This window comes from Dromiciops gliroides, chromosome 1 (genome assembly GCF_019393635.1).
Source record: "Dromiciops gliroides isolate mDroGli1 chromosome 1, mDroGli1.pri, whole genome shotgun sequence".
Lineage (NCBI taxonomy): Eukaryota > Metazoa > Chordata > Mammalia > Microbiotheria > Microbiotheriidae > Dromiciops > Dromiciops gliroides.
This window is the reverse complement of record NC_057861.1, coordinates 535096483-535122598: the sequence shown is the minus strand read 5'-3', so window position 1 is coordinate 535122598 and position 26116 is coordinate 535096483. Positions and strand designations below refer to the sequence as shown.

General features: G+C 44.0%; 1 protein-coding gene and 1 non-coding gene across 4 annotated transcripts in view; one reads left to right on the top strand and one right to left on the bottom strand.

Annotated features, from left to right (window-relative positions):
- LOC122734404 (lysosomal alpha-glucosidase-like) overlaps window positions 1-26116 on the bottom strand; it is a 74460-nt gene that overhangs the window by 33448 nt on the left and 14896 nt on the right. For all 3 annotated transcript variants that reach the window (XR_006354061.1, XM_043975217.1, XM_043975226.1), the window contains exons 2-8: window positions 23218-23272; window positions 20242-20796; window positions 18519-18664; window positions 15955-16120; window positions 14494-14590; window positions 9473-9592; window positions 2814-2932 (exon numbers count right to left, since the gene is read on the bottom strand). Coding sequence is in view for 2 of the 3 variants with exons in the window: in XM_043975217.1 (XP_043831152.1) it covers window positions 2814-2932; window positions 9473-9592; window positions 14494-14590; window positions 15955-16120; window positions 18519-18664; window positions 20242-20769 (1176 nt within the window). In the remaining variant the exon portion in view is untranslated. The remainder of the gene's footprint in view (window positions 1-2813; window positions 2933-9472; window positions 9593-14493; window positions 14591-15954; window positions 16121-18518; window positions 18665-20241; window positions 20797-23217; window positions 23273-26116) is intronic.
- On the top strand, window positions 8429-8535 carry LOC122737552. Its single transcript, XR_006354380.1, has one exon. It is a non-coding gene; the product is annotated as a U6 spliceosomal RNA (small nuclear RNA).

The following is a 26116-nucleotide window of genomic DNA, read 5'->3' as shown; positions in this document are numbered from 1 at the left end:
AAGCGGAGCAGGAGAATTTTAGCTCCCTGAGATAGATAGCTGAATCTAGGCCTCTTTCTTTCTCTTCACCAAATTCTTATTCTCCTTAATAAATGCTTAAAAGTCTAACTCTTGCTAAAGCTTATAATTTATTGACAACCACTCATTAGATATTTTAGACAGACTAGCTAGAATTTTAGCCCCATACACTCCCTACTATTTCCTTTCTGGCTCCATTTTTTACCTCTTCCCTAGCCTATATACCCCATGATCAATCATTTCAATGATGCCCTCACCACACCCTGGAAATCTGGCCAAACCTGGTGTCCATATGACCCCCATCATCAACGTTCTTTCCTCATAGTTTTTTTGTTTTGTTTTGTTTTGGTGAGGCAATTGGGGTTAAGTGACTTGCCCAAGATTGCACAGCTAGTTAAGTGTCAAGTGTCTAAGGCCAGATTTGAACTCAGGTCCTCCTGAATCCAGGGCCAGTGCTTTATCCACTGCACCACCTAGCTGTCCCCATAGTTTTTTTTTTAATATTCCAGGAAAAAGGTACAAAACCATGTTGATTGGGCCCGCATAGGTTCATTCTTTCTTCCAGCTGTCACTGTTGCTCTGACATCATTTCCTTCATCTTTTGCTGACTTTTCAAGCATATGCCCTGCTCACAGCACCTATTCCAAACCATGTCCATACACCCCTAGCCCCTAACATTATGCCACCCAAACTAGACTAATCCCCAAAACACATTGTGTACTTTCATACCACCATAATTTTGCTCTCACTGATCTGTACATCTGTAACTGACCTTATCGCCATCTCTGCCCATTGAAATATACCACCCATCCTTTGAGAATTAAACATTAAACATACTACCTCTTCACTGAAGGCTCACCTAATTCTCCTGTCCAGAAATGTCCCCTTCCTCTTTTGGATTCTTTTTGTTTGTACCTCTCCCAAACACTGATCATAATCTACTCTGTTTTCTATTTTTCTGTATACATATTTTGTCTGCCCTATAACTATAGATGGTATGCTCCTTGGAGTCATAAACCATTTCTGATTTATCTTTGCATCTCACTTACAGTGACTTACACATAGCAAGTTCCCAATAAAAATATTCTTTGAAGGAAATTCATAGCTATCTTCATTTTATAAGTGGAGAAGTAATAACTAGAGATGCCACTAGACTTGGCTATGGTCACATACTTGGGAGAGTATCCATTTCATTCTCAGGCAGTTGTCAAGTTGAAATATTATTACTATTTTTTTTCTTGTGGGGCAATAAGGGTTAAGGGACTTGCCCAGGGTCACACAGCTAGTAAGTGTCAAGTGTCTAAGGCCAGATTTGAACTCAGGTCCTCCTGAATCCAGGGCCGGTGCTTTATCCACTGTGCCACCTAGCTGCCCCCTACTATTCATCTTAAGAGGATTACTTCTTGATTTTTCTCTGCCCTGTTCTTTCTTGTTTTTGTTTTTGTTTTTGAGAGGCAATTAGGGGTTAAGTGACTTGCCCAGGGTCACACAGCCAGTAAGTGTTAAGAGTCTGAGGCAGGCTTTGAACTCGGGTCCTCCTAAATCCAGGGCCGGTGCTTTATCCACTGCGCCACCTAGCCGCCCCTTGCCCTGTTCTTTCTTACTCACAGAAGTATCATGTACAGACCCTTACCTAACTGTAGTTTGGATGCCTACTTATTCTGCTCTGGCTAGGTTGTGGACTTGTATTTGCTCCTCCTTTCATCCCTTCCTTATTTCCTGATTCTATTTCATCTACCTTCATCTCTTTCCTTGGACCTGGAGACCAACATCCTTCCAACATGGGTTTTAGCCCAGTTTCCGCTCTGGCAGTCTATTCTCATAAGGTCTCCAGCTTTCTTAGTTAGAGAGAGTTGACTGATCTCCTGAGAAAGCAAATAACTCTGTCTTTATTCAGGTCAAGGAAGAAACTGGCTTCCATTCACATCACTAATGCAAGCCTTTTACATGGAAAATCTACTGCAGAGAAGTGAGATATACACCCAAAGCTAGAAAGGGAAATTGCATAAGATACCAGAATTTTTTTTGGAGTTATTGGAGATCAAAGATTTAGAGCTGGTAGGGTTCTTAGAAGCCAACTAGACTGGGGTCCTCATTTTATAGATAAGAAAAGTGAGTACTACAAAGGGTAAGTGACTTGGCCAAGGTCACATAGGTAGCAAGGACAGAATATAAACCCAGACCTTCAGCTCCTAAATCCAGGTTGGAAGTCAGAAGTTAAAGGATATTTATAATCATAGTATGCCAGAACTAAAAGGAAGGCAGCTAGGTGGCACTTTAGTGGATAGAGTGCCAGGCCTGGAATCAAAAAGATTCATCTTCTTGAGTTCAAATCTGGCCTCAGACACTTACTAGCTGTGTGACCCCAAGCAAGTCACTTCACTCTGTTTGCTTCAGTTTCCTCATTTGTAAAATGAGCTGGAGAGGGAAATAGCCAATCACTCCAGAATCTCTGCCAAGAAAATCCCAAATGGAGTCAAGAAAGAGTTAGATAAGACTGAAATGACTGAACAACAAAGAACTGAAAGAAACCTTTGAGTTCAACTAGGACAACTTCATCTTAAAGATAAGGAAACCGAGGTCATGATTAGACCCCAGGTTTCCTTACTCTCAGGCCAGTGTTTGATTTCCATTAAACCATACCACTTTGTGAGACCATCTGATCTGTTCTTTCTGGTTCCTCCTTGGCTGTCCTGCAGTCTACCACATTTCTACTCCTCCTGACTCTGAGATACCAGGGAGCCCCAGACTGGCAGGTCCCATGAAGTGGAACCACTTTCATGGGTTGACTTTACCTGTGGGATGAGATAGTTCCTCATGTTTTTCACCGTCTGCCATGTCTGGTTACTGCTACCATAACCCCAGCGGCAAAGATGGAAACCAAGTGCCCAGAGAGGCGGCATAGTAGGGAAGCCTGAAATGATGGAACATTGTCAGTATGGTGAGCATGGCAACTGGAGGGGCTCCTGACGGAAGGGGAACAAAAATGTGACTCAATTGTTCAAATCTTTCTTAAGTGAAATTGGTGGGCCAGCTCCCTCCATACACCAATATAGTTATTTTTATATTTTATTATTTTTTTGCAGGGCAATGAGGGTTAAGTGACTTGCCCAGGGTCACATAGCTAGTAAGTGTCAAGTGTCTGACGTTGGATTTGAACTCAGGTCTTCCTGAATCCTGGGTCAGTGCTTTATCCACTGTGCCACCTAGCTGTATCCATACCAATATAGTTCTATCAGTCCTTTTTGTGGCAGCAAAGAACTGGAAGCAAATTAGATACCGTCAAATGGGAACTGGCTAAACAAATTATGGAAGAGGAGAGTAAAGGGAAATTGCTGTGTAGTGAAAAAATGAATACGATGAATATGGAGAAGCATAGGAAGACTTATGTGAGCTGATATGAAGCAAAGTAAGCAGAAGCAGCAAAACAATACACACAACAACAATAATGATCTAAATGGAATAATAATGCAGAAATAAACTGAATAGTCTGAGAATACATTGAGCAGGCTTGTGCACAGAGATATAAGAAGGTACATCCCCAATACTCTCTCCTCACCCCAGCTGGATTCCTTGTAGAGAGAAGAACTATAGATCAGGAACACCAAATATAATGTCAAATTCTTTCTATTTTTTGTTGTTGTTGTTGTTGTTGTTGTTGTTGTTGTTGTTGTTGTTGTTCTACTCTGCTATCCACCCCCCCACCTTTTTATCCTTTGATATAAGGGATTACTCGGGGAGGGGAGAAGGAGGGAAGAAGGATACATGAGAGATAGACAAAATATCAATAACTATTTTAAAAAACTAATCAGTCAATAGACATGGATTAAATACCTACTACTTACCAAGAACTGTGCTATGCATTAGAGATACAAATACAAAAAAAGAGAATTGTCGTCCTCAAAGATCTTACAATCTAATGAGGGAAGAAAACCCACAAAAGAAAGCTGAAAGGAGGAGGGAGGAGAATGATGGAGAAGTTGAAGAAGTCCCAAAGGAGTGCAGTCCGGTGGGAAATGAGGAAGGGCCTGTCCTGGGCCTCCTCCTTAAATAGAGGTTGAGGAATTCATGGCTCTGCCTTCTAATCACAGGGATAAAGGGTACTGATGAGGTGTGAGGACCAAGGCTGTTTGGGTCTTTAAGGATGAGGTTCCCAGGGGTATGGTGGAGAAATCAAAGAGGTCCAAAAGGATGGCAGCTAGAACTTCTCTGTCTTTGGGAGTTAGGGAGAATGACACCTTATAAACAAACAATGGGATTTTTTTTTCTAAATAGTGGGAAGCTCATGATGGAAAATGTTCTTCAAACCCAGAAAAAAAATAGAACTATGGAATCTAGATGCAGATAAAACCATACTATTTCTATTGCTTTTTTGTTGTTGTTGTTTTTCTTTTTTGAGATTTTTCCCTTTTGCTCCGATTCTTCTTTCACAACATGACTAATGCAGAAATATGTTTAATGTGATTGTACATATATAACCTATATCAGATTACTTGCTGTCTTGGGGAGGGGGGAGGGAGAAAAATTTGAAACTAGAAATATTATATAAACAAATGTTGAAAACTATCTCTACATGCAACTGGAAAATAATAAACTATATGGGAAAAAAATTTTTAAAATAAATAAAAAAATAAATAGGGGCAGCTAGATGGCGCAGTGGTTAAAGCGCTGGCCCTGGATTCAGGAGTACCTGAGTTCAAATCCGGCCTCAGACACTTGAAACTTACTAGCTGTGTGACCCTGGGCAAGTCATTTAACCCCCATTGCCCCGCCAAAAAAAACCCCCAAAAAACAAACAAACAAACAAAAAATAAATAGTGGGAGAAAGGGGGCAACTAGGTGGCACAGTGGATGAAGCACCATCGCTGGATTCAGGAGGGCCTGAGTTCAAATGCAGCCTCAGACACTTGACACTTACTAGCTGTGTGATCCTGGTCTAGTCACTTAATCCTCATTAACCTGCAAAAAAAAAAAAAATAGTGGGAGGAAAACGGCTCCAGAAACAGCAGCAGTCACATGACTAGGGTTAAGCCTTCAAATGATCTCCCCATCCTACCTTTCCACCTAGAGACTGGAAGACTCACTCCCTCAATAAAAGAAAAGTAGTAAGAACACACCTGAGAACAAGGCCTCTCAGGAAGACACTCCAAAAAGTCAGTGTTCCAGATTCTCTTCCAAATCCTGGGGCACATTAACTCTGCAAGTATCGTATTGGTTAAGTTCTGCTTATGGACTTTGCTAAGGCAACATGGTACAGACAAAAAAATGGGAGTCATAGGACCTAGGTTCAAATCCTGGCTGTGTGACAAGTCATTTTAATTTCTCTAAGTGTCAATATCTCAACTAGAAAGTTAGGGGGTTGAGCCAGATGAACTTTGATCTTTAAATCTATGATACAACACCAAGCTGCCTCACACTACACTGGCTCCTTGATGCTCATCATTTAGTCTTACCACCTCTAGACAGCATGCCCATACTATCTCCTTCTCAACCCTTTTTCCTCTTCTAATCACCACTACCCTAATCCTTTCTAGGCCCGCTCCTACTCGATTTATCTACTTCATAGATTGTTACACCATAACCCCTGGAATGTCTGCTCTGTTCTCAACAACAATCTTCCTGACTCCAAGCTTGACACTGTAACCACTATGCGGTCTAGCTACCTATTCTCAACAAACTCCCTTATATTCTTGAACTTTTCCTTGCTTTCAATTAAACACGAGGGCACTCCTTCTTTTGTAACTCTCTTCATTAGAAACAACTCTTCCTTGAACTTTCAGACCATTTTTCTACCATCATCTTTCAATGACCTTTAATTTCTCGAAGTCCATACAATGCACATATATCACCTGCCCCCCATCCTTGTTTCTGTCCTCTTCCAACCTTCAGGTCATTTTATTTTCCCAACTTCTTCCATGACCTACATAACTGGCCATGGTGGGCAGCAAGGTGATATAGTGGATAAAACACTGGCCCAGGAGTCATGAGGACCTGAGTTCAAATCTTGCCTCAGATACTTACTAGCTATGTGACCCTGGGCAAATCACTTAATCCCAATTGCCTGAAACATCTGGGGCCATCTCCAGTCATCCTGATGTATATCTTGCCACTGGACCCAGATGACTCCAGAGGAGAGAGTGAGGCTGGTGATTTTGCACAGCCCTCCCTCATTTAAATCCAATTCAGTGCAAGTCATGACATCACCTTGATGTCATGGTCCTCTTTGGGAATGAAGGACAAACAACAACAATAACAACAACAACTAGTCATGGTCTTTCTTTCTACTATATTCCTAGAAAAAATATCTGAATGGAAAAAATCCAGGGATTTAACTAAATGCAAGATCAGCAAGATCAACACGAACAATTGTATGACATAAAAGCCAAAAAACAAAAAACGTTGGATCTAGGCTGTATCAGGAGGGGTATAATGTCATCTCACAATAATAGCCTGTCCATATCTAGAATGTCATGTTCATTTCTAGGTGCCACCATTTAAAAGGACATTAACAAGCTGGGCTGCATCCAGAGGAGCCCATTAAGGATGGTTAAAAGACTGTAGCTCGTGGCATCAAAGGATTAGTAGGAGGAACTTGAGATGTCTAACCTGGACAAGAAAAGATTTTCAGGGCCCCTGAGAGCTATGCTTAGGTATGGCAATGCGGAAGGAGAATTACTCATGTTCTCCTAGATTAGGGACAGTGTGTAGAAGTTATAAATGAACAGATTTCAGCTCAAAACTTCCTCACAATTAGAACTGTCTAAAAGTGGAATGGACTGTCTTAGGAAGAAGATACTAGAAGAGCCAGCACAGGATGGTGGATATCCGCATGACCTGAGTGTCAGAAAGACATGGCATAAAACTCAACCTTGGCACATACTGGCTATGTCATCCTTGACAAGTTGTTTAACCTCTCAATGTCCCAGGTACTGGTAGAAGTGTCCTCACTAGGGGCAGCTAGGTGGCGCAGTAGATAAAGCACCGGCCCTGGATTCAGGAGGAAGGCTTCATGAAGGACACAGGATTGGAGATGACCTTTAAAGGATGGCTAAGAACTCAGTTAGCCAAAGACTCAAAGGATAGGAGGGCACAATGGTACATCTAGGGAACATGGAGAGCAGTACTGTGAGATAAGGTGGGGATGCTGTAGCAACACCAAACTGAAGAGGATCCTGAAAATCGGGTAAAGTAACTCAAACCTGACTGCATGCACTAGTGAAACAGCAGGTTCTGGAGAAGAGGAATGCTGTAAATAGATTGATGCATACTAAAAACAGATAAAGATGGGGCAGCTAGGTGGCACAGTGGTAAAAGCGCCAGCCCTGGATTCAGGAGTATCTGAGTTAAAATCCGGCCTCAGACACTTAACACTTACTAGCTGTGTGACCCTGGGCAAGTCACTTAACCCCAATTGCCTCATCAAAAAACAAAAACAAAACAGATGAAGAGTAGCTAGGAAGGAAGAAAAGCAGAAGGCAAAAAAGACTTGTTAAAGAACTCTGATCAATGCAATGACCAAACTAGCCACCTCCTGACAGAGAGGTGATGGAATCAGGGTGCAGAATTAGACTAAATACACACACATATATAAACACACAAATATTTACACATGTATGTATATTTATACATATATATATATATACATATATATATATTTAGGCTTTTTTGTGGTTGTTAAGTCATTTCAGTCATGTCCAACTCTTCATGCCCCCATCTGGAGTTTTCTTGGCAAAGATCCTAGAGTAGATTTCCATTTCCTTCTCCAGCTCACTTTACAGATGAGGAAACTGAGGCAAACAGGGTTAAGTGACTTGCCCACAGTTATACAGCTATTAGTGTATAAGGCTAGATGTGAGCCCAGGAAGATGAGTCTTTCTGATTCCAAGCCCAGTGGTCCATCCACTGTACCACCTAGCTGCCCAAAAGCATGCGTGTGTTTGTGTGTGTGTGTGTGTGTGTGTGTGTGTGTACAGTGCAGAAACTTGTTTTGCTTGACTCTGCATATTTGTTAGAGCTGTTGCTATTGTTTTCCCAGAGGGGAGAGACGTGGGAGGGAAAAAAAGTAGCTTTTTGTTATCTAAACTTTGCATTTCCCTTAACATCTGGTATAATGTTCTAATAAATATTTGCTGAGTGGATGGATGATTGAATGGTTACTCAGCTTCTCATACGCCTCTGTCACACGGCAGAAGCCCATGTTGGGCAGAGAGAGTCTGGGAGAACATTTTCACAGAGGATCGTCCAAGGACATGCTTTCCAGACTCCTTATGCCTATGCCTGGGGCTTGTCTTCCACATAGAAAAGATGAGCCAAAGACGCCAGTGTGCCAGCTGTCATGCCCTGCTAAAGCACTACTTGAGGGAGGTAGCCAGCTCACCCTCTAGGCTGCCCTCAAGAAAGAGGGAGGGAAGTGCCCGCTTTGGCAGCATACATGCTAAAATTGGAACGCTACAGAGAAGATTAGCAAGGCCCCTGCATGAGGCTGACATGCAAATTCGTGAAGTGTTCCATATTTTTAAAGGAAGAAAAAGGGAGGGAGGCTGGATTCATAGAAGGTCAGCCATGTTGGAAAAGGGAATTGTTATTTGCCTGAATCTCTCCTATATCTTCAGTTCTCTTTTCCAATATGGCTGACCTTCAATGAGTCCATACTGAGTGTGACTAGTCCCTGAATAAGAGGGTGGTAGGGGGGCAGCTAGGTGGCACAGTGGATAAAGCACCAGCCCTGAATTCAGGAGGACCTGAGTTCAAATCCGGCCTCAGACCCTTGACACTTACTAGCTATGTAACCCTGGGCAAGTCACTTAACCCTCACTGTACCGCCAAAAAAAGAAAGATGGTGGTAGAGAGAGAAGACTGGGTAAATGTCCAAGAGGCCAGGCCACTAGGCAGCATTTCCTGGGCCACTGCGGCTGCCTCACCTTGGAAAAGTTCAAAAAATATTTAGGCCACTGAGCCAAGTTTCCATTTAAGATGTTCTAACCTTAACTGTATACAAAAGTTTACAAGGTGCTCCAGGGTACTTTTTAAGCCCAAATCAGTAGGACAGACCTCTGTCCTTAAGGACTTAACAGAGATCTCTGCTAGCTTCTCTTCATGCACAATTTGTAAACTCATCTGCAATCCATTTATTTACTGAAAGATGACTGAATTGCCTGCCCTCCCTTCTCATTCCTCCTGTCTTCACTATGGATTCTAGCCAGCTTGGCACCTCTACAGCTACAACCACCTTGACAGGGACAGGGAAGGGAGCAAATGATAACAACTGTCTTACTGACGGAGAAAGACACGACAGCAGTGATGACTCGGAAAGAATCTGAGGAGGTGACTATGTCGTGATGGATGGGACTGAGGGCAGACACCAAGGTCACTCCAGGCAGGATTTTATAAAAAGGTGATACTGAAAACAGGGGCAAAACGGAGCTGTACAGGAGGAACAGATGGGGATACTCACCTATGACCTGCTGGTACTGCCGGACAACAGAACTTGGATCTGGCCCCAAGAAGATGTAGAAATCCAGAATCCCCCCAACTGTCCTCCATGTCAGGGCTGGAGCAGGCTGCAGAACCACCTCTTGGCAAAGAAATAAAGAACAGAAGTTAATATCATCCCACAGTGGTTCAGCTAGGTGGCAAAGTGGGTAGAAGGCTGGGCCTTGAGTCAGGATAGATCTAAGTTCAAATCCAGCCTCAGACACTTACTAGCCATGTGGACCCTGGGCAAGTCACTTCACCCTGTTTGCCTCAGTTTCCTCATCTGTAAAATGAGCTGGAGAAGGAAATGGCAAACCACTCCAGTATCTCTGCCAAGAAAACCCCAAATGGGGTTATGAATAACTGGTCACAACTGAATAACAACAACAACAGGGTTAAGATGCCTTGAAAGTATGTTATTCCCTTTTACCTAAAGGAAAGGGACTGGATTTAGGATTTCACTTGTATAGGGAACTCCCGGTTGGCACATTTTCTGCAAGGAATAGTCTAAATGGGTTTCCTGGAGCACTGAGAGGTTAATTTAGCCAAGGTCACACAACCAGTATGTGGAAGAGGTGAGACTTGAACCCAGGTCTTCTTGAAAGCCAGCTTTCTCTCCACTGAGCCATGCTGATTATCACCTCAAGGAGAGAAGCAATCAATCCAGGGCTTTGGGGAAGGAGGTTTGAAGCTGCTGATACTGCTGGTTGGAGCAAGGTCATAGCAATCACCCCTGGAACTGCAGCCATGGGGGGAGGGGAGGAGGGCAAGGTGATGAAGGGCCTTATGAAGATCAAGTGAGGGAACTGGGGGTATGGGAACAGCCTGCAAGCATCTGAAGGGTTGTCACGTGGAACTGAGCTACAAGTTATTTGCTTTGGCCCCAGAGGACAGACCAGGAGCTTATATGGAAGTCTCACAGAAGGAAGCTTGGGTCTGATATCAGAATATCCTGTCAAGGAACAGGCCTAGCCTCTGCCCTGTCTAGTTAGACAGAGACAATCAGTGGAAAAAGCACTGGCCTTGGAGTCAAAAGTTAGATCCCTTAGCTAGTGGTCCTAGTGTCAACTTTGCCACACCTCTTTATGTGTCCTTCGGAAGTCACTCCGGGCCTCAGTTTCCCTTATCTGTGAAGTGGGAAGAATAAGCCTTGACCTACTCACTTATAAGACCAATTCTTAAGACATATTAGTATACCACAGTATATATTAGGAGCCAAGAGACCTAGGCTCAAATTCTGGCCCATTTGCTGAGCTAGAACCCTATGATCTGGGCAAGTATCTCATTCCCACTAAACCTGATTCCTCAGTGATAAGATGGGCATATTAGGATTTGTACTCCCTATCCCACAGGGCTATCATGAACTAATGTATACAAAACACATTGAACATCTTACATGAATGCCAGCTGTGTGTTTACTGAACATACCTTTTTACTGGGTGTCAGAGAACTAAAGAATGTCAGAGTTGAAAGGGACATCAGAAACGACAGTCTTTTCATTCATAACAATAATGATAGGAATAGCTAACATCTACATAGGACTTTGAAGTTTGCAAAGTGCTTTACAAATATTATATCATTCAATCCTCAAAACAACCTTGTGAGATGAGTGCTGTTTACAGATAAGGAAACTGAGGCTCGAACCAGATTAACTGACTTCCCAGGGACACACAGCTAGAAAGTGTCCAAGGCAGGATTTGAACTCTGGTCTTCCTGGCTCCAACTCTAGCACTGTGTCCGTTACCCCACCTAACTGCCTAAAATTCATTCATTCAACAAGCATTTTTTTTTTTTGATGAGGCAATTGCGGTTAAGTGACTTGCCCAGGGTCATACAGCTAGTAAGTGTCAAGTGTCTGAGGCCACATTTGAACTCAGGTCCTCCTGAATCCAGGGCCAGTGCTCTATCCACTGCGCCACCTAGCTGTCCCTCAACAAGCATTTATTAAGAGACTTATAAAAGACAGGTACCACAGAGATGCAAGGACCAAAAATAAGAGTCCCTCCCCTCATTTTACAGATAAGGAAATTGGAGCCAGGAAGCTAAAGAAATTTGCCCAAAGTGACACAGTAAATTAGTAGAAAATGCAGGTCTAGGACCTAGGCCTTCTACCTGTAGTCTAAATTTGGGTAATAGCAGACTATATTTTTACAACAGGATTCATATTCACTGCTAGATGGCTCCCGCCCGCTGGCCAGGTCTTATTAGGTCAGGAGATCAGCAGCTCCTTCTCTGGGGTGGGTGGGGGCACATATGTCACCCCCAAAAGGAAGAGGGGAAGCATCAGGAAACTCACTCCCTAGCCAGCAATTGGGCTGTTGGCTCATGAGAAGGCCTACAGAGGCCACAGCTCATCCTCAGGAGGTCCCAGCTGTGTGCAGAGTATGTTGTGGGTTTCTATCTCTAAACTAGAAGCCCCCCTTTTCCCAAGGGCTTGAAAACACTTCTTTGAGGATACTGAGGCAGTGGGGGAAGGGTTCAGAGAGGTGCAGGGAACCAGAAGAAGGCCACAAAAGAAAGTGGAATTTTAAGCAAATGATTCAGCAACTGTGTGTGTGTGTGTGTGTGTGGTTAAACTGCTCGAAAATTGCTAAAGAAGAAGGCCCAAGTCAGGAAACAGATGTCTCAGTCCTCTGCGGCAGCCCAGCAAGCCACCTTCTGGTCTTGGGATATTTCTCTTGCCCCAAATTAGTCCTGAAAAACTGGCCCCTTCTCTGGCTCTATCCAAGGCCAGAAGGCCTCTGCAGTAAAGATTCCAGACCCTACACCCTCCTCTAACCGAATCCAAAAAGAAAGTTTTGGCTGTAACAAACTAACCAACCCTCTCCAGCATCCCCTACAAAGAATGCTCTCCCTCCTTTCTTCCACAATTCAACCCTTTGATAAGCATTCCTATTGATTCTACCCCCTCTCTCTTCTGACGCTGCCACCACCCTGGTATGGGCCCTCACCACCTCAAGCTTGGACTACTGCAACAGCCTGCTGGGTGGTCTCCACACCTCAAGTCTCTCCCCACTCCAGCCCACCCTTCCTCAGCTGTTAAATTAATCTTCCTAAAGTACTCATCTGACCCTGTCACTCCCCTTATTCAATAAACTCCAGCGGCTCCCTATTATCTTCAAGATCCAATATAAACACCTCTGTTTGGTATTTGAAACCCTTCACAAACTGGGCCCCTCCTGCCTCTCCAGTCTTCTCACACTTTATACTTCCCACATACTCTTTTGTTTTTGTTTTTTGGTGAGGCAATTGGGGTTAAGTGACTTGCCTAGGGTCACACAGCTAGTAAGTGTTAAGTGTCTGAGGCCGGATTTGAACTCTGGTCCTCCTGACTCCAGGGCTGGTGCTCTATCCACTGCATCACCAAGCTGCCCCTCCAAATACTCTTCATATCAGGAAAACTGGCCTCCCTGCTGCCCCCTCAGATGAGATACTCCATCTCCAGACTCAAGACATCTTCGTGGGCTGTGCTCTGTACAGAGAAGATTCTTCCCTTCTCTCCTCTCCCTCCTGGTTTCCTTCAAGTCCCAGCTAAAATCATGCCTTCTCTGAGAAGCCTTTCCCAATCCCCCTTAATTCTAGTACCTTCCCTCTGATATTAATTCCAATTTGTCCTGTGTTAATGGGCTGCGAGGTGGTACAGTGGATATAGTGCTGTGCCTGGCGTCAGGAAGACCTGAATTCAAATCCAACCTCACACACTTATTAGCTGTGTGACCCTGGGAAGTCACTAAACCCTTTTTTACCTCAGTTTCCTCATCTGTAAATGAACTGGAGAAGAAAATAGCAAACCACTCCAGTATCTTTGCCAAGAAAATCCCAAATGGGGTCACAAAGAGTAGGATGCAACTGAAACAGCTAGACAATAACAAAATCCTGTGTTATCTTGTTCGTACATAGGTGTTCTCATGTTTTCTCTGCCATTATTAGACTGTGAAATCCTTGAGAAGATGAATTGTCTTTTACCACTTTGTATACCTATCGCTTAGGAAGGTGCCTGGTACATAGTAGATACTTAATAAATGTTTATTGATTAATGAACTAAGTGCCTGCTATGTCCCAGGTCACTAGGAATATAAAGACACAAAAATGAAACCATCTCTGCCCTCAAGGACATTACATTCTATCAGTCCAAATTGTACCCATCTTTTTTTTGGGGGGGGGCGAGGGGCAATGGGGGTTAAGTGACTTACCCAGGGTCACACAGCTAGTAAGTGTCAAGTGTCTGAGGCCAGTTTTGAACTCAGGTCATCTTGAATCCAGGGCTGGTGCTCTATCCACTGTGCCCCCTAGCTGCCCCTGTATCCATCTTTTAAGAGCCAGCTCAAACAACCCTCCCTCTTCCATGAAGCCTTCCTTGTCTACTCCTCCAAAATCATAGTTCTTATTGCTGGCAACTAATCATATATGTAAAGAATAGAATCATGTATTTTGAGGCCATTTGGTCCAAAGTAGGAATCCCCTTTACAACATCTCTGACAAGTGGCCACATGGCTTCTTCTTGAAGACCTCCCCTGAGGGAGAACTCATTACCAGTACTTCAGAGGCAACTCATTCCATTTCTGTATAGCTCTAATTGTTAGGAACACTTTCCTGTGATATCTTCTCCATCTGTTCTCCCAGGTCCCTGCAAACTCACCTCTGATTGTTGCTTCTAATTCTACCCTGTCAGGCTAAGCAAAACAAGTCTAATTTCTTGCATGTGATCCAACTTCTCTTCCATATAATCAATCTAATCTCTCTTTCACATATGTCCTTCATTGCCACTTAGCTTTTCATTCATGTAGACCTTAGTGTCGTTACCTAACTATAAGTCTCTTGAGGGAAAGGAATCTGTCTTAATCATTTTTGTATCACTCCTGGCACCTGGCATAACACCTTGAACATAGAAGGCACAGAGTAGATACTTGCTGATCATTCCAATGGCGTGGGAGCTGTGACATCCTGAGGATTCTACTTCGCCCAAGGAGATGCTCCAGAGCCACGGAAGTCCCCACTTACCCATAGCATTGCTATTCAGGAGGAAAACACCATGAGCGGATCCTGCCTCCTCCACACTCAGGTAGAAGGGGTGCACCCCATAAAGATTGTATGACTCCTGAGAATGAAATAAAGTTGGTGAGAATCCCTGCTTGCTTCTTCTTTCCCCAATCCCCAAAGTATTAAAGGGATTAGGAAGGGAAGGATTAGGTCAAGTAGTCAACAGCATGCTTCTCATTCTAGCCCCAATGAACCCAGATGGAGACCCCATTTAAGATCTCTGATTCCACCATGGGACTGAAGGCAAAGGGAGAACACAGTGCAGTCCTGGGCTGGTGATCAGAAGGCAGGATTAAGTGAAATGTGAATAATGTTTCCCAGAGGGAGGGGACATGCATGGAGAATTGCTTTCAGGATTTAGATTGCAAAAGAAAGAGGAATAAGTTTAAGGGAGAGTGAGGCAATGGAAAGGAAGGGGTATGGGAATGGAGAAGGGAGGGAGGAGGGAGAAAAAGAAAAGCACTGGAGGGAAGTAGATTGACTGAAACCCAAGAAGGAGGGTGGCTTCAACAATACATCCCTAACTCCCTGGAGGATGTTCCTTTATTTGGCCCTTGGTTTTCTCATCTATAAAATGAAGTTTATTGTTCAATCATTTTTTGAGTCATGTTCGACTCTTTGTGACCCCATTTGGGGTTTTCTTGGCACAGATGCTAAAGTGGCTTGTCATTTCCTTCTCTGGTTCACTTTACAGAGAAGGAAACTGAGGCAAACAGGGTGAAGGAAGTGATTTGCCCAGGGTCACACAGCTAGTAAGGGTCTGAAACTGGATTTGAACTCAGGAAGATGAGTCTTCCTATCTCCAGGCCCAGCACTTTATCTTAGCTGCCCCTAAGAAGAGACTACACAAAATGATCGCTAAGGTCCCTTCTAGCTCCAACATTCTGTGTCTATCCCAAAGGAGAACATCAAAGGAGATAGTATATGCAGAGATACTCTGGTAAACTTTTCCTATAATACTAACAATAGAGATATATAACTCTAGGGAATAGGATTCAGGCCTGGAAAGGCAGGGGCATTAGCAAAGTGTCCGGACTAGAAATCTCTAGAACCCAGGAAGGCTCTAGTATCATAATTCCAACGGGAGTACCAGATTCCCATGAATTTCAAAGGCTCAAGAGACTTTATTGGGGAAACTAGAAAGCTACTTACCAGAGGCTCCCTTCAACTTCCTTAGACAGCTAGGAAAAGGTACCCTCATCCTGACTGTGAATTTTAGATTTCCACACCCAGATGCTAAGCATACCCAAAATACTCACTGGAAATAATACCATCTACCAAGAGGTTACAGACTTAGCCATCTAGGAAGATGTGGAGAAGAGTCTCACAGACTGAATGTATAACCTGAGAGAGGTAGAGGTGGGAAGTTAGGGGGAATGGAATAGGAGTAAGGGTAGAAAATGGACTATGGAAAATGTCTACCGTGGGTGGGACATCCCGGGCCCAAAAACTCAGGGTGGTCCAGTCGAAATGGTGAAGGAAGCCATGGCGATGCTCCCCCAGTCCATAGAGGAACTCAGATGGAAGAAGGGTGGAGATTTGGAGGAACTGGTCAGCAAAGATTAATGGGGCCACAGTTGTGTTCAACCTGGAGAAGAAAAGTATGAAGGGAGGGAAGGATGGGGAAGAAGTGGAGTGTGGAAGAGCAGGGGACAAAAGCAGAGATGAGAAAGGGAGATCAAGAAAACATAGGGAAAAGAAATGGACAGAATGCAGGGGGGAAAGGGTTTGGGGAAATAAAAAAAATGTGAGAAGCACAGAAGGGTGATCGTAGTGGGCAGGCGGGGGAAGTGGGATGGATGGGGGAGGAAGGAGAGGAAAGGAAAGTGTGAATCTCTCCCTCCATAACATAGTATCTCAGTAAGCCTATTACATTTTCTGTAAGAGCTGCCCCATTTCTTTTACCAAAGTGTTTCACCAATGGCTGAATGCTAACTATATTTAGCAAAGACTTCACTGACTGCTGAAAAACCAGCAGCCATTGCTATTGGGTGTTTAAACTGTGACTCAGCAGGGCTGGTAAGGTTTGGACTTTCATGTTTGACTGATGGTAGAGTGGGGAAAGAAGTATGTGTGTGTGCGCACATGTTGGGAGTAGGTTTAACAAGGGTTCAGTATGGAGAAGAAAAATGGGGCTGACCCTAAAGCTAGAAAGACTCGGTACTAATCTCAAGTGTAGATGTCAGATGTTTCCTCTGCTAATTAGTTTCTATGGAGGTGATTTTTTAGTTGGAATTGATATGGCAGGAATCCCATTCTTTTTTTTTTTTTTTTTTTGCAGGGCAATGAGGGTTAAGTGACTTGCCCAGGGTCACACAGCTAGTGATGCCAGATTTGAACTCAGGTCCTCCTGAATCCAGGGCCAGTGCTTTATCCACTTCAACACCTAGCTGCCCACAGGAATCACATTCTAATGACACTCAGAGTTCAGAGCGAAAGATGGAGAATGGGGAGGGGCGAGGCAAGGAGGGAAGAGTTAATGACATCTAGCCAGTCAATGCAAAAAGAAACTGATGCATAGAAACTAGAAGGGAAAAGTCCAGGGTTTGGACTGATATTTCTGACTCTATTGATGTGGTATGCTTTTGACTTGGAGCACAATTTCTCCTCAAACCCTGGGTTCTCTACTCAATGAGATGTTTCCCAAAATCGGAGTATCTTCTCAGGCAGTGGAGTAGGTTATGATGAAAGAAGCTTGGCACCAAGTAAGCTTCCTGGAGAGAAGGCATTCAGAGAAAGTGTTCCCTTCCTTACACACTACCAAAGGTCGTGCGGCAGAGGGGAAAGACCACTGGACTGGAAGGAAGTCAGTAGACTTGGCTCCAAAATCCAGCTCTTTACTAATCAGCTGTGCAACCTTGAGCAAATTATCTAATTTCTTTGGACTTCAAAGTCTTCCTTTGTAAAATTAGAAGGTGGGACTACGTGTCCTCTACATAGCTCTAATAGTCTATGATTTTTTGATCTCTAAGGTCCCCTTCTGCTGAGATTAATAATAAATAATAGGGCAGCTAGGTAGCACAGTGGATAGAGCACCAGCCCTGGAGTCAGGAGTACCTGAGTTCAAATCTGGCCTTAGACATTTAACACTTACTAGCTGTGTGACCCTGGGCAAGTCACTTAACCCCAATTGCCTCACTAAAAAAATATAAATAACGATAATAAATAATAGCCTACATTTCTATGGCATTTTAAAGTTTACAAAACATATTACTTATATTATCTCATTTGATCCTCAGAACAACCCTGTGAGGTCAGTGCTATTGTTATCCCCATTTTATAGATGAGGGAATCTTAGAGATTAAATGACTTACCCAGGGTCACACAACTAGTATGTGTCTGAGGTAGGATTTGAACTCAGATTTTCCTGATTCCAAATCCAGCACTCAATCTACTGTGCCACTTGGCTGATTCTCTCCAGGCATAATATCTCTCCAAAATTGTCTAAAAGCAATTAGCCCCCAAGATAGTTAAAGACCTGCAGTGAATTCAGTCTGTTGACTTGGAGCAAACGAGGTTTTCCACAAGTAAACAGAGGTCAAGGAGGAATGATGAGAGAGGCATCTCCCCTAATCCATGGTTCTAGATTCCCCTGACATTACAGGTTACTTAGTACTCTAGAGCAGTGGTATCATCCTCGATCAGAAACAGATCTCTGCATGCGGCATAATGACTGAGAAAACCACAAATTGACATTATCTATGTCATTGTGTTTTCACTGATTTTTGTTAAGCATTTCCCAATTACATCTTAAGATGGTTCGAATATGACACCTCTGCTCTAGAGTCCAGCATCCTAGCTGAGCAGATGAAAGGCTGGGCCTAAAAGCATGCATCAAAATCTGATGATAGACTAACCCACTCCTTTCAGGGGCATCCTCAGGAACTGGTAGATCAGGGCCGCAGGCCTTTACCAAAATGGTAGAAGGAGAACATATGCAAACACTCTCAAATGGAGAAAGAGAAAAAACCAGAGGGAAGTCTCACAGTACAACTCCTGACCCCCGACGTTTCACCAAAATCCCAAAGGGATCCCTGGAGAAATCGAGGCTGTAGAGGGGATTCTCTGCTTTTTTCATGGCTGGTGGAACTTCCAGAGGTACTTCATATCTGGAGTTGTTGGGATCAGTCAGCTGTGACAAAGAGAAGGGCAGCAGAAGTGACCATGTGGCATTTAGATGGGTAGGAAAGGGGCCCAGTAAGAGAATGCTTGCAGGGGAGTGGGGGGTAGGGAGAGAAGGGACATTGCTGAGTCTCTCTGTGAGGCAAACAGACTGATCGCCCCCTCCCCCCCCCCTTTTCCCCTTTCCCCCACACCACCCTCTCATTTCTCCTTATCTCCCAGAAACAGTCTTCCTGATCCCCTCATCTGAAAGTTGTCAGTCACACTGGTAGCTGAGGCCAAGAGAAAACTGTCTAAAGCTGCATATTCTGGGCAAGAGAAGCAACAGAGGCCTGGTGGCTAGAAGTCCAACCTCCGAGACAGGCTAATTTCTCATTTCAGGTCTGGCCTCTTACACACACTGGCTGCGTGGCCACAGGAGAGTCAGTCGCTGAACCTTTCCTTGGCCCCTACAGCTACTTCTAAGCAGACAAGACCAGTGACTGATCTATACCAGGTGTTCCCCAGTCTGATGAAATCATGGATCCAGACCTTTGTAGATGGCCTCTTCATCAGGAAGGCCCGGCTTCAAACTACCTCTGACACAAACTGGCTATGGCACCTTGGGCAAATCTGTGATCCCAGAGTCACCAGCCATAAGCTGACAATCCACCTTGCTAGAGGGAGCTTCCTCATCCCGAGTTCCTTCTTCTTGTTGTTGTTTAGTCTTTGTGACTCCATGGACCATACCATACTGCTCATGGGGTTTTCTTGGCAAAGGTGCTGAAGTGGTTTGCCATTTCCTTCCCCGGTGGGTTAAGGCAAACAGAGGCTAAGTGACATGTCTGGAGTCACACAGCTAATAAGTGTCTGAAGCTGATTTGAACTCAGGTCTTCCTGACTCCGAGGCCTGTGCTTTATCCACTGAGCTACCTAGCTGCCTCTTTACAGAGAAATTACACGTCCATACCACTCTCCCCTCTAGTTCTGGGTTGAAGGTTCACAGAAGGAGAAAAGAAGCTAGAAGAAGTAGAGACAACATTTCCGTGCATTTTGCTATCAAACCTAAAGTTAGACTTTATCATTTTGAAGTCAGGAATATATTTCTGTAGTAGATCTGGAGAAAAGCCCCAAGTGATTCCAGTGTGGCACAGTGGAAAGAACTGGACTTGGAGTGAAGAGGACCATGGTTCAAATCCTTGTTCTGCTGCTTAACCACCTGTGCAACTTTATTATTGTTGGTCAGTCATTTCAGTTGTGTCTGACTCTTTGTGAGCTCACTGGGGATTTTCTCAGCAAAGATACTGGAGTGGTTTGCCATTTCCTTCTCCAGCTCACTTTACAGATAAGGAAACTGAGGCAAACAGGGTTAAGTGACTTGTCCAGGATCACATAGCTAGTAAGTGTCTGAGGCCGGATTTTAACTCAGAAAGATGAGTCTTCCACCTAGCTATCCAGTATGTCCTTGGGAAAGTCATTTAATCCTGGTGGGCCTCAGTTTCTGAATCTTTAATATGATGGAGCTGAACTACACTGAGAGTCCACGCTGCCTTCTAGCCCTAAATCTATGATTCAGCTAGGACACAGAGAAGCCCATAGTTCCCCCACCTTAATGTGTAGCCGGGTATCTGTCTCCAAATCCACCTGCAGCTGCAAGTCTAGCACATCCCGGGGGTAGTATGTCTTCGCCGTCCTTGTCAGCACACCCAGGAAGCCTAGTTCAGTCCGGTTCAGTGTCCTCAAGGTGTAGCTGGGGAAATCAGGGGGGTAGAAGCACCAGGGTGGTCTTCCCCGGCTACTGCTCTGCAGGAAGCAACAACCCCTCATGTGGCAGAGCTCTGGGGTCACCACTGTGTCCCATTCGGGGTAGCAGTCAAATCGCTGGGCCTCGGGAACAGAGAGGCACTTCCCTGGAGGCTCCGTGGGAAGTCTCCTCAGACTGATGGCCCAGAAGGTGCCCCCCAACAGGACAGCAGCCATAATGACAGCAGCCCCTAGCCACTGCCACCTGAGGGCCAGGGTCTTCTTGGCAGCAGAGGAGCCAGGTTCGTTTCCCTCATCTTCCTCTTCTTCCTCCTCACCATAAGGACCAGCGGCATGAGTCACACGAGTGGGCAACTTGCGGTATGATTTCATTGTCAGATCTGAGGATGGAGAAGAAGCCTAGGGAGCAGGGAAATGGGGGGGAAAACATAAAAGGAAACATCTTAACTTCACCAAAGTGCAATTAACAGAAATAGAAAACCATGATTGTTTGGGGACACTGTGTATTTCCTGTTGGTGATCCAAAAGAATGCTACCCTTAAAAAACAGGGGCAGGGCTCTCTTTGGATTAGAGCACAGATTTGCCCGGAGTCTCAATGCTCTGTTTCTCAATCTCCAGTCCTGGTGCTCTCCTCTTCATAAAGGGCTGCAAAGCGCAGTAGGCCCTAAGTACAAATGCATAGCCAGGAATGGCAAACCAGGGAACTCTGCTGTTCAGTGTCCAGCAAACCCAAAACGCTGCACCTGGGATTGAGAGAATCTAACTCCTTATTATTAGTGGAAATGTGGGAGAGAAGTAGGGTAAGATTCAGGGATTTCTGGCTCACCTAGAAAATTTACTTTTAGCAGGAGTTTCGGCTCTCTTTTTCCCTGATCAACAAATCTAGGCTGGGACAGGCAAGGTTGCTGGTGGCTGGGCTATAATGTAGGCAGCAAGGTGGCACAGTGGGTAGAGTCCTGGGCCTGGAGTTTAAATCCAGCCTCATATACTAGCTGTGTGATCCTGGGCAAGTCACTTCACTCTGTTTGCCTCAGTTTCCTCACCTGTAGAATGAGCTGGAGAAGGACATGGCAAACCACTGCAGAATCTTTGCCAAGAAACCCCTAAATGGGGTCACAAAAAGTCAGACTCGACTGAACTTGGGGAAGAGTTTGTTTTCTGATAAGCTGGTAAGATAACTGAGTCTCATATTTACATCTGTCTCCCATCAACTTCTGTACCTTTCCAAGGCAAAGGGGTAGGGTTACTCATCTTTCTATGCATTCAGTTCCATTTACTCCAGTTCCACAAATGTGTCTTAAGCAGCTGCTGTCTCTGGCACTGTCTTGGGTGCCAGAGACATGAAACCAAAAAAAGAAAGAACCTTACTCTCAAGGAACTCACACCTAAGATGGCCCCTTTCTCATTTCTTTTCCCCTTTGAGGCTGCCATTGATGATTATCTGAACCTGATTTTTCCTGAATAAAAGTGGAAGGTGGCAAGGCAGCTAGGTGGTACAGTGGATAGAGCACCGGCCCTAGATTCAGGTGGACCTGAGTTCAAATCCGGCCTCAGACCCTTGACACTTACTAGCTGTGTGACCCTGGGCAAGTCACTTAATACCAATTGCCTCACCAAAAAAAAAAAAAAAAGAATTACTTATAAGGGGCAGCTAGGTGGCTCAGTGGATAAAGCACCAGCCTTGGATTCAGGAGGACCTGAGTTCAAATATGGCCTCAGACACTTGACACTTACTAGCTGTGTGACCCTGGGCAAGTCACTTAACCCTCATTGCCTCACCAAAAAAAAAAAAGGAAGGTGGTTGGTAGGTGAGGAGAGAACATGTCATGACCTGCACCAGGCCCCTTCATAGAGTGGAAAGAGGATTCATGGTGGAGTCAGAAGACTTAGGTTCAAATTCCACCTCCAACAATGCCTATGTAACCCAAGGAAACATCGATGCATCTCTTGGCCTCAGTTTCCTTATCTGTAAGATAAGGGGCCTGGATCTGATGGCTTCTGAGTTCTCAGTAAGGCCCCACCTTACCAGCGATGCTGGGTGAATGTTATAAGGAAGATATACGATATAAATCACATCTTCTTCCCTTTTCCAAAGGCCCAATAAGTCAGGGTCCAGACACACTCAGGACCACCTCTGGGCTTCTCTGCCCATCTGAGATTCTACTGCTTCCTCCTCTCTCCCTAACCGCATTAAAAGAATGTGCATATGGCATCCATATTAGTCATATTCGGTGCTACCCAGTGCTATCAGCCACCTGGGTGTGGCTACTTATGCTTCATCTTGTTCCCAAATGACAAAGCCTTGTCCCCAGCACCTTAGAGAAAGCTCTTTGAACCAGGCCCCCGACAAACTGGATGGCCTTGAGCACCCTTCCCTCCCCTGGCCAACATCAACGCCTCAGCATCCTCTCTGTATGAAGGAGACAAGAGGATCTTTTACTGAGTATACAATCAGGAAAACCTATGGAAAAGTATCCAACCAGATTGGGTAGTAACAGTTCAAGGTAGATAGGAAGGCAATAGAGGAAAAAATGGGGTGTCATATCGAACAGACCTGCTGTAAACTAAGTGATTTGTTTAAAATGTCTGCTTTTAGGGGGCAGCTAGGTGGCACAGTGGATAGAGCACCAGCCCTGGAGTCAGGAGGACCTGAGTTCAAATCTGACCACAGACACTTGACACTTACTAGCTGAGTTACCTTAGGCAAGTCTCTTAACCCTCATTGCCCAACCAAAAAAACCCCCCAAAACAAAAAATGCCTGCTTTTATTATGAACATGACTGCAAAAAACAAACAAACAAACAAACAAAATAACTCACCGGAGAGGAAATTTTTGCAGAGACAATTTGCCTCTAGCAAGAATGGGAAGAGGCCCTGTGAAGAGAAGAGAGTAGTAAATAAATAAAATAATTTTATTTGAGAATTTAACTTGGTATGTATTTTTGCATTTACTAATCTGTGTATGTGTTATGTTCCTCCCACCCCCCTCCAGAATGTATGATCCTTGAGGACAGGATTATTTCAATTTTGTCTTTCTATCTCTTACACCTAGCACCCTGCAGTGCCTGACAAATAGTAGGTGCTGTTTAAGTGTATTCCTCTTAAGTGATTTCTTTCATTCATTCAACAATGTCTTTGCCAATTGAATGAATCGTTTGTAGATAGAGAAGTCAACTTCCATCCTATCTATCTCCACTTCCATTTCCCAGATTTAGCTCGAAATGTACAGTTAAGGAGGACATCATGTGTCATGGTTCCTTCCCCTATGTTGTAAAAAAAAGAACGCTAACATATGGCCCTCCCCAAACCACAACCAGCCTCCTGTGACCCATGGGAGAGGGAAGACATCCTATGAATAACCATTTAGCCTGTCAGACAAGTTGGGACTCAACCATGATGAAACGGGTAATATGGTTTCAACAGTGGTTCCCAAACTGAATGATGGTCTCTGGCAAAACCTACAAGGAAAGAGTACAGTACCCTTTCTCAAATGGCCATGAAGAAAAATCCCTAAATCTAAATAAAGCAGATAAATATCTTCTCCTCCTTGGGCCTTGTCTGACCTTTGGACATCCAGCTCAAAGTGAGGACACTTAGGAAGAAATGAACATTAGCTAAATAGTTTGATTGAGAAGAAAGGGTATTGGTGAAGAGGAGGGGGAAAATAATTATTACTAGCATTTATGTAGCACTTTACAATGACTCTGGAAAGTAGGTGCTATTATTATCCCCATTTTACAGATGAGGAAACTGAAGCTGAGAGGTCAAATAACTTACCCAGGGTCACAAAGCTAGCAAATTAGACAGGATTCAAATTCAGGTCTTCCTGATTCTTGAGTCTAATACTCTACCCACTGAGCCAACTAGCTGCCTTTTTACTACTAAGAAAAAAGTCCACTTTGGAATCCATACATTAGATTTTTGCCCATTTGTTTAGTTTGGGGGATTTGTTGTTATTTTTTTAAGTGGCCATCTCAAGAAGAACAGAATGGACCATAATAGGGAAGGAAATCGGACCAAGTCAGATTCATAGAACTATGGAATATCTGAGTTGCAAGGACCTGAGAGACCATCTAGTCCTGAATTTGGCAAAATACAGGCAGAGGACAAAATCCAGTCCTCTGTTTTTATGTGGCTAGTGAGCTAAGAATGTTGGGGTGGGGTTCTTTCACATTTTTAAATATCATAACTTTATTTTTAAGGTATAAAAACTCTTCTTAGTCCACAGGTGCATAAAAACAAGCAGCTGTCAGTAGTTTGCTCCCCCACCCCCCTCCATTCTAGTTCAGTTCTCTCATCCTAGAAAAGGGGAATCTGAGGCACCATGGAAGGAAACAGCTCTACCCAAAGTCACAGAGCTAATCAGTAGCAGAAAAGCCAGCACTAGAACCCAGGTTTCCTGAATCCCAGTGCTTTTCCAACATCTTTTGTGGATTCAGAGTTCTATCCATTAATAGAGCTGGAAAAAACATGAAAAGAAGTCCTCTAGGGGGCAGCCAGGTGGCACAGTGGATAAAGCACCTGCCCTGGATTCAGGAGAACCCGAGTTCAAATCCAACCTCAGACACTTGACACTAGCTGTGTGACCCTGGGCGAGTCACTTAACCCTCATTGCCCCACAAAAAAAAGAAGTCCTCTAGTCTAAAATTCTCATTTACCAATAAAGAAATGGAAACCCCATGGAGGTTAAGTGGCTAGTCATGTCCAACTCTTCATGACCCTCTTTGGAGTTTTCTTGGCAGAGATACTTGGAATGGTTTGCCATTTCCTTCTCTAGCTCATCTTACACATGAGGAAATTAAGACAAACAGAGTTAAGTGACTTGCCCAGGGTCACACAACTAATAAGTGTCTAAGACAGGATTTGAACTCGGGTCTTCCTGCCTCCAGGCCTAGTGCTCTATCCACTGTGACACCTAGCTGCCCTTAAGACCACCCCCATAGTAATTAGAAGAGTTTCAATTTGAACCCTGGTCCTCTGCCTCCAAGGGGCAGCTAGGTGGGAAAGTAGATAGAGCACTGGCTCTGAAATGAGGAAGACCTGAGTTTAAATCCAGCACTAGCTAGCTGTGTGACCTTGGGCAAGTCACTTAACACCAATTGTCTCAAATACCCAGAGCCATCTGCAGTCGTCCTGATGTATAACTTGTCACTGGATCCAGAGGAGAGAGTGAGCCTGGTGACTTTACACAGCCCTTCTTCACTTAAATCCAGTTCACTGCAAGTCATGACATCACCTCCTGATATCATAGTCCTCTTGAGAATGAAAGACAAACAAAAGCAGCAACAACAATAAAGAGGCACAGTGGGTAGAGCACTGAGCCTGAAGTCAGGAAGACCTGAGTTCAAATCTTGTCTCAGATATATACTAGCTATGTGACCCTGGGCAAGTCACTTAACCCTGTTTGCCTTAGTTTCCACATCTGTAAAATGAGCTGAAGAAGGAAATAGCAAACCACTCCAGTATCTCTGCCAAGAAAATCCCACATGGGGTCATGGAGAATCAGAGATGATTGAAAAACAACTCAATAAAAAAGAACTGCGGAGTATAGATGCTAAATGAACCATACTATTTCTTTTGTTTTTGGTGCTGTTGTTTTTTTTTCTATTTTGAGGTTTTCCATCATTGCTCTGATTTTTTTTCTCTTATAACATGACTAATATAGAAATAGGATTGATGTTATTATGTGTATATATATGTATATGTATATATATATAT